Source organism: Haemaphysalis longicornis, unplaced genomic scaffold, assembly GCF_048455015.1.
Source record: "Haemaphysalis longicornis isolate Haplotype H1 unplaced genomic scaffold, Haemaphysalis longicornis Haplotype H1 scaffold_173, whole genome shotgun sequence".
Taxonomy (NCBI): domain Eukaryota; kingdom Metazoa; phylum Arthropoda; class Arachnida; order Ixodida; family Ixodidae; genus Haemaphysalis; species Haemaphysalis longicornis.
Genome location: NW_027526278.1, coordinates 321,981 through 330,696, shown reverse-complemented (window position 1 = coordinate 330,696; position 8,716 = coordinate 321,981). Strand labels below are relative to the sequence as shown.

Sequence of the window (8,716 nt, the reverse complement as noted above, 5' to 3'; positions counted from 1 at the left end):
GTTGTGTCATCTCGCAGGAGAGCTCCAAAACAGGCTTGTTACATCTTGTACACAATGTAAACAAACGTAACGAGAACAATGAAATGGCCATTTAAATGGAATGACTAATGAAATTAGTTACCGTGGCGTCTTGCACGCGAGTGTTTACTGAATTTTCGCGCGAAGCAAGCGTTCATGTGGTGCGAGCGCAAGTGTGCTTCTTTGGTCCCCTTCAGCCACGAATTTCAACGCCATGCGCCACTCGATCTTGTTCACTTGGAAATGCCAAGTGAAAGCCCTCAGTAGGCTCAATTTGCAACCCTTGGAGCAGGGCTAGAGAGGTGTTCAAGCCCGGAGGAGGCCGAAAACCTGTGCTGGCGGTGCCCGTCCGTTCGCTCGGGGCAGCTCTTGGAGGCCTCCGCTAGTGAATAGAGAGTCGTAGAGACTTGGTTCGGGCACCGAAATGTTCGCGGGAACGTGTTTGTTCGAAGCGCGCCTGTTATTTGGCGTTTGCGCCACGCGCAGCCGTTAGCGCAGCGACAAACCAGCGCGCGAAAAGCACAAACGAGCCGTGCGGAATGGAGCGAGGCAGGCGGGAAGGGGGGGAAGGCCCCTCTCGCTGCGCCGTCGCCTCCGCCGCCGCCGCTGTCGCCGCAGTCGCAACGCGCGAGTTCCGCTCATCTGCCTCGCGAGTTGTGTTCTTTGCAGTAGCAGCCAGCCGTTTTGGGCCGCATTTCTCTCGTCGCTCCGGAGTTGAGAAGAGACATGTCTGAAGAAACCAGCCAAGTGCCTGCCGCTACGGCGGCAGCGTCTTCGGCTCCCAAGAGCCCCAAAAAGAAGGCTGCGCCCCGCAGATCCGGCAAGCCCAAATCAGCGCCTACGCACCCCAAGGTTTCGGCCATGGTCACCGCCTCCATCGGTGCCCTCAAAGAGCGCGGGGGTTCGTCCCTGCAAGCCATCAAGAAGTACATGGCTGGCACCTACAAAGTGGACGTCGAGAAGCTGTCTCCCTTCATCCGCAAGTATCTCAAGTCTGCCGTCGCGTCCGGCGCGCTCGTGCAGACCAAGGGTAAAGGCGCCAGTGGCTCGTTCAAGCTGTCCTCCTCTGCTTCAGCACAATCATCGTCCGCCGGCGAGAAGAAGAAAGCGGCGGCGGCGGCGGCAGGCAAGAAGAAGCCTTCGGGCACCAACAAACCGCGAGCCAACAAGACCACCGCGACGGCAAAGCCCAAGCGCGCCCCCGCTGCCGTTGCGAAGAAGCCCAAGAAAGCGGCCGCGAAAAAGCCCAAGGCAGGGAAAAAGGCGTCCCTTCCCAAGAGCCCCAAGAAGCCCAAATCGACCAAGAAAGCCCCCAAGAAGCCAGCTTCTTCCAAAAAGTGAATGACTTCTGCGGAAGCCCGCCTCATCCTTTTTTTTTTAATTAACCACCCGGTCCTGATGGGACCACACCAACAGTTTGCCATGGCGACGGAAGCTTGCCACGCCACACCCATCTCGCGTCCTCCTCCTCAATGCATTCTTAGTCGCACGATTGCAGCGCAAACACACACACACAGCAGTAAAAACAAGCAAACAAACAAAAAAAAAAACCAAAGGCACTGCAGCTTCGCTCCTCGCTGCCGCAGCAGCCTTGGCTGTGGCCCACAGATACCCGCACGCTGCTGCCATCTGTCGGACAACAGTTGGCCTGGCCCTCTTGGTTTTGGAGCTGGCTGCGAAAATATCTTGATCTGCCCGCGCGGACGAAGCGCGCCCGGGTTCTTTTGCGGCGCCCTGAGGGGTCGTTAATCAAAGCCCAGGCAATCGAAACACGGTTCAATCGTGAGAACAGGAGTTGTAGAATTCGAAAACATGCGCCGCTGGCGTGTGCGCCGTTTAGTTGATAGGTTACGGGCGTCCAGAACACGTTTTTTTTTTTAATGTCGCCCGTTTCGCTTTGTTCACAAATGCTTGTCGGGCTGTGGAGAGGTAGGAAATCGTCTCACCGTGCTGAACTAACGTTTTTTTTTTACTGCGAGCCACAGAAACACGATGGCATGCGTGAATTTCACGTGAGAATAAGGAAATTTCAGCTGCAAGCTGATTAACATGGCGAACGCGACTTTTCAGTGTCCCAGGCGTGGTTTTCGCTCCTCCGCCGCTCGCTGGCGGGCCGAAAAACGTCCTCACGGCGTTTAAGACCACTCGTTGGAAAGCTTATTTTTAGAGCTACGCGATGGTGCAATTTTCGTTTTCGTGCGACGAACGGTGACGATGCCAGCGCCAAAACTCCGACGCGGCGCGGAAGAAAAGGTCGGCGCGAGGCCGACCGCTCGGGTTGTGGCCCTTTTACAAGCCACTTCCGTACGACTGAGAGGCCCGAACGAGCAGCGACAATAAAGTAGAGGCCCTGGCAAACGTTTCGGTGCAATTTTAGTTGGCCTGGCCCTCTTAGTTTGGGAGCTGGCAGCGAAAGAGCCTTGATCTGCCCGCGCGGACCAAGCGCGCCCGGGGTCTTTTGCGGTGCCCTGAGGGGTCGTTAATCAAAGCCCAGACACTCGAAACACAGTTCAATCGAGAGAACAGGAGTTGTAGAATCGGAAAACATGCGCCGCTTGCGCGAGCGTCGCTCAGTTGATAAGTTACGGGGCGTCCAAGACACGTTTTTCGTCATTCTTGCGTGTTTCGCTTTGTTTACAAATGCTTCTCGGGCTGTGGACAGGCGGAAAAGCGTCTCACCGTGCTGAGCTATACGTTTTTTTTGTGCTTTGTTTTTTGTTGTTTTACAACGAGCCGCAGAAACACGATGGTACGCGTGAATTTTACGCGAACAATAAACAAATCTCAGTTTGAAGCCGAAAACGGCTTTCCAAGGCCCGCGCGTCGTTTCGTAAGTCGGCGCAAACCGCTGTCGTGTGGCGACGACGCGGAGCGCGGCGTCGGGCCCCCGCGAACAGCAAAATATACGAACAGGGAGCCCGCGTCACCTTCACAGGGCCAATCGAAGGTCGGTAAATGCAAAGTTATCAAACGGTTTTGTTTTTCAAACCAGCACCTTGCAAGGGGCGCGCAGTGGTGGGCCCCAAGATCGGTTATGGTCCCACTGAACACAAAACGTCTTAGAGATGTCTACCATGGTCTTGCGAGGTCTTAGACATCTTGCGCTACAAAAGTTACCTATAAGACGTCTATTTATGTATGTTTCAAAGATGTCTTAGGAAAGATAGCTACAGGACACCTGTGCAAGATCTCCGACGTCTTGAGCTCCGTGAGATGTTGATAAGTCATCTGTGCTAAGATGGCTAGAAGACATATGAACCTAAACGTGTACAAGACGTTTGTTCTAGCTGGCTGAGGTTGTAAGCTTCTTAAGACACCTACAAAGCGTCTACCATGAGATGTCTACAGTACGTTTTGTGTAGACAGCTGAAAGATATCACTAATAGATGTGTCAGATGTTCAGCTATTGAACACGTCTACATGACGTTGATTGCAAGACAGCTAAGAGATGGCATTTTAAAAAGGTGTTGAAGACGTTTTCAATGACGCGATATCGTCTAGCTGTACTGCAATCATTGTCGTGCACACGTCTTTTCTAGCTTAGAATCAAAGCCACCAGCTAATAATGTCTTCTGGCTATCTACGGAAGACGTGCCATAGTCACTTCGTGACAGACGTTTTGTGGAAAGGAAAAACCTTTAATTTATTTGCGTTTAGCACGTTGCGCTGAGGTCGCTGATCGCTATGGTCGTCGGCAGGATTCGCGTTGCGAGGGGAGGGCAAAGAACAAGTGGAAGTAGGCAACTTTTCTTGTGGGGTAATTGGGAGTGGAATTGCCCCTTTTGCACCCCTCTGTTTACGCACATAACTGCGTCTAAACGACGTTGGCTGTAATAGGGCTAGAAAGCTCTGCTTACAGAACGTGATCGCCTACATTGCGTTTGGTATGAGATAGTGCAAATTATTGTGAGAACTAATTTCTTACGGTGTCTACTGGACGCGTTTCACGGAGGTTGAGGGAACATTATTAAATCCAGAAGGCCTAGCAATAGGGCTTTATTCGCAGGCCTCAATAATGTTTTCCGAATCCAGTCCAATCAAGCGTGAAAGTGTCAAACCTAGGGAAGAGGACTCATCAAGGATTCGCTGACAGGTGGGAGACGAGGTGGCAGGGGAAGAAGAAAGGAAAATGTCAGGTGGATTGCGCCAGATGGCTAAAGAGACCATTTCATGCATACTCGCACGATGCTGCTAACGAGCTGAACGCACACCGGCATAAATCTTCCGTTGAATGCCGGCGTCACACTTACACGGATGTTTATCAGGTAGGGCGCAATCCCGTCTCAACAGTGTTTCCTGGTTAGAACCGTTATCACGCATTGCAGCTCGTTACTCCACATTCAAACAACCGCGCCAATAAGGGGTAAGATAGCAGCGCTACAGGCGGTTGCGTTACACAACAAAACGAGTGCGAAGCTGCGGCGGATTTGGGAAGCCTACGCGCGAGGAAGGAATATCGTGAAGGCGGTACTTTATAGGACCGCACATAAAAAGAAGAGAAGCTTTTGCACGAGAGCTTCGCCGCTGCGATATTCCACAATAAAACACAATAAAAACAACGTACTCTATTCTCGCTACCAGACCACTGCTCAGTGGTGATCTCTGCGCCCTCAAGCGTATTTTTTTTTCTTTCTTTTTATTTTTTGTCTTTCCCGTGATGGCGGATTTGTTGTAGCGTATGTGCGGTCGTCGCTTTTCAGCAGCGGCGGGTTAAACAACGGATCGCCAGCGATGCGGCATGGTGAGTGTGGTGAGTACATACGACCAGTTTGTTACGATTCAATGCTTTTAATACCTCTACGCTTCCTTCTTTGCTGTCCCGCCCTAAACTGTTGTCGCGAGGTTTCACACTCGATCCGCGAGGGCAAATTAAACGGACGATCATTGTAAATTTACCGCAGCATCTAATGACTGTTGGAATCCGTTGGCATTAGCTGTTAATAGTGCCAGTCTTTGGTGTTTTGCAGACAAGCTGGTTGCTCAACCTGAATGCAAACGAATGAAAACGCAGCACACATTAGGTAGGTAGGAAGCCAGCGACGCGGATGAGACAACTGGCTGCCTTGGCATTTAATTACAGCAAAATGTTTGCACCAAGAAAATTGATGAGCTATAGCGATCGCCATCCATCACGTTAAAACCACATTCTCGCAATCTGTGTTCCTTAACTGAAAGGTACAAACGTTGCTTTGTACATTGTTCGCGACGCTGTTTCGTCTCACTTTCTCGCAGCTTTTTTCAGTCTCTCGCAGGGCATATTGTCGCGGCATTAGTTTAGTATGCACTCGTACGGCTAAAGTCAAGCCTACGGATTTTCACGCGATGAAAGACTTCGCAACCCCTTTGGCTCTTACTCGGAAATAATGTTGGGGCGTTGCTATACCCACCAGCACACAATAAAACAGAGTACAGTGCACGTGCCACGCACTTGTCTATAACAGCGAGTTCATCTTCATTGAACTACCTCTGAAAACGGCGGAAACAAGCTTTTACAAAAACTGTAAGGCCTAAAGTGGTGGGTAATATTTAAGAACGCCATGCCATAGTAGTTTTCTTTATATCCTTTTCGGGCGAGGAAGGATGAGGCTAGAAGTATGACAGTTGTGTTATAGATAAGTGTGTTGCTCTCTGTACATACTATATCACCGGTGGTTAAGGAGCTAGGGATAAAGGAGTGACAAAGAGGGAAAGGAAAACTGTTTAAGTTATATCATTTTTGACAAGTGACTTTGAGGTACCCGCAACATTTTTGAAAGTACAAGGGCAGTCTCGCCAAAACTGAGAACCCTGCATGATGTAGTAATGTGACGGGTTGGCCTAGTTGATATTCCATTGCTCGAACAGTGGAGGGCAATAAAATGGACAGGGACTGTGAAAGGACAACACAAGTGCGCTACTACAACTGCAGTTTATTATACAGACACTCTTTTTTAAAAACAAGCTAAGCACAAATAAAACTGTGCAGAAAGAAAAAGAACAAATAAAGGGGTAATCACGTGTGATCAATTCTGCACGCTCAGACACCCATCAACCCATGCGCCATTGCAAAATTGAATTTCAGTTCAATTTCTCTGCCTGATGGTGCAAGTGATGCACGCCAATACACCTGTCTTATGCAGTTTTTAGTATTTGCTGCTTCTACTTTTTATTTTTTCATTGTTGAAGTTTGCTAATCGGCATAAAAACTACCTCCCTACTGTGCCGATCGCTCGATCGACTGCAGCGGGTGGAGCTGAGATTGGGTAAACCATTCAGGCATCATTGCAATGTACCTGGGACCCACTGCAGTGGCTATAGTGTTGTGCTGCTGAGACCAAGGACGCAGGTTCGATTCCCGGCCATGGCGGCTGCTTTTCTGATGGAGGCGGAAAGCAAAAACGCCCGTGTGGTCGAGATTCGGTGCACGCTAAAGATCCCCAGGTGGTCAAAATTAATCCCGAGCCCTCCACTACAGTGTGCCTTTAGCGAAGTTGTAGCTTTGGCACAAACCCCACAAACAATTATTCAAGCATTGTACCAGGTGAAGAAAAAATAATGTAAAAAGGTAAATAAGTTTGCATTGTTTTTCGTTCATGCAAATAAATTAAACATGCTGCTGGTCATAACAGAAATTTCAGGGTTCAGTTTTTTGGTATGAAGGCCTCTGGTACTAGTGCTCCCTTTAGTACGTGTGATCAAATGCTGTGTGCTGGCCACCAGACCCACCCGCAGCTTGGAGAACATCTTGTACAGCCTTCTGCTCAGTTATTGTTGGCCAACTGCTAAGGCCCCTGTTGTCTACCTAAGAGCTGCTTGAGAAGTAGTGCGTGTGTGTGTGCGTGTGTGCAAGTCATGCAAATCAGTTAGGCAGGCAGGTGAAAGTGTTATTTGGTGTGTTAAACCCGAAATTAGACTGCTTATCCTTCCGGTTTATCAACCATTCTTTGGTGCTGTCTTCATGTGGCACCCAATTTGTGCTTCCCATTATAGCTACTCAGGACCATAGCCAGATTTTTTTTTTGGGGGGGGGGGGAAGGGGGCAGTTTTCCCGAAGGCAACAGTAAGTATTGCTTACATGCTGCCTGGAAAAGGTTTCAGGAGGGGTTCAAACCCCCAACCCCCCCCCTCTGGGTACGGCCCTGTAGCTACTGCATGTAATTCAGAGTTCAGCTGACCATCATCTGAAGTGAAACTTTGCTTCTTTTGCAGCTGACCATGGCCACGGTGACTGCGACACACTGGGCCATCTTTGGATGTGCAGAGAAATGGAGCAATAAATTTGTACACTTTAATAACGAAATACTTCTGTTGAATGGTTACCTGTGCTACCAGAAAACTTTTCTTTGAGATTTATGGGCCGATCAAAATTCATCACATAGAGGTAATTGCAGGGCATTATTTTCTAGTACCAGGGTCCTTTCACCCGACCGTGGTTCCCAAGAAAGACACGGAGTCCCTGGAAAACCACACCTTTACTGGAAGTCCCGTTCCCCCAAGGTCCGATCATCAGCAGGTCACGCTGTGCACACCTAGTCCAGCACTGTTGGCCATGTTCTAATCCAGGCCATGTCGTGCCACATCTTCGTCTTCCCCTGGGACATATCCCGTGGGATTGACCACCGCCACCATTGTCCGGTTACAATTTAAAACGACGCGCAAGGAGCAGTATAACGGATGAGCAGTTGTACACAAGCAAATTACATAGGCAAAGTTACACATGCCGTGATCCCCGGCTAGTCATCATTTGTCTGGCTGAAGTGCAGAATAAATGTCTTTCCATTTCTGACCATTTTGGTGTTGCCGTGTCACTTCCTCAGCAAGTGTGACAAGGTCATGCGAGGCGACAAAATGAGCCATAATGGAGTAAGGGATACAACAGGAGTTGCAAGTTGTTTGTTTTCATCACGTTACTATTAGTAGACTACCTATAACAAAGCTACCTTTTCAGTTCTTATGAGGTTTCACTGTAAATGCCACGAAAAAGTAAATCCCTGTTACTCAAAGGGGCTTACTCTTCATTTTTTCATGAAGAAGAAATTAATGTTTGGTTCATTGGAATGACTGCCTCATTAGTATGACACTGGCACGCATTATGGGACGCAGTGCAACTGGTTGAGGCCAGCAAAAGCAAACGCAAGCAGGGCTTATGAGCTTGAAAAACAAGTTTTTTTTTCATTTTATAATAGTAAGAATCGGGTGAACAGTGGAACTTGAAAAACTTATGTAAACTAAACAAAAGTACCAGTGTACACTGTTGTACTGTGCACACTATGCTTGTTAGAGCTGCTCAGCAGTATGGCGCTTTGGAGTTTTCTCACAACACTGGCCGATTGGCGTAAACGACATCGTCTTAGATGACCCTATTTCTTGAGCATACCCTATATTTCACAAAACGATTACTACATGCTGTAACAAAGACAAGCCAGAAATACAAGCGAGGTGCAAATACGCTCAAAAACAAAGTGAGTATGGACAGTGGGCCTGAGTGCTATTCATGCGCCATCTAGAGGATGGGCGGTAAACAAAGCAATGAAATTATAAGGCATTTATTTTGCCACAGGGCATAGATGAGGGAGTAGGAGTTGATGACCAAAGTTAATTGAACATGAAAATGTTCACTTCGCAGATGAAGTCCAAGAGGGAATGATGATGAGGCCCATGTATCCATGAAGTGTATGCAGTTGCGTCGCCTACGCGGAGGCCTGTCACCGCAAGATGT

The 8,716-nt window shown here is 48.8% G+C and overlaps 1 protein-coding gene and 1 long non-coding RNA gene across 2 annotated transcripts; both read left to right on the top strand.

Annotated features, from left to right (window-relative positions):
- The first annotated feature begins 365 nt into the window (after positions 1–365).
- Positions 366–1,359, top strand: LOC144166474 (histone H1.5-like). The gene has a single exon (XM_077695983.1). The coding sequence runs from the start codon at positions 745–747 to the stop codon at positions 1,357–1,359; it is 615 nt and encodes a 204-aa protein (XP_077552109.1). The 5' UTR covers positions 366–744.
- A 3,200-nt stretch (positions 1,360–4,559) lies between these two features.
- On the top strand, positions 4,560–7,786 carry LOC144166473 (uncharacterized). The gene is made up of 2 exons (XR_013321685.1): positions 4,560–4,768; positions 7,207–7,786. It is a non-coding gene; the product is annotated as an uncharacterized LOC144166473 (long non-coding RNA).
- The last annotated feature ends 930 nt before the right edge of the window (positions 7,787–8,716 follow it).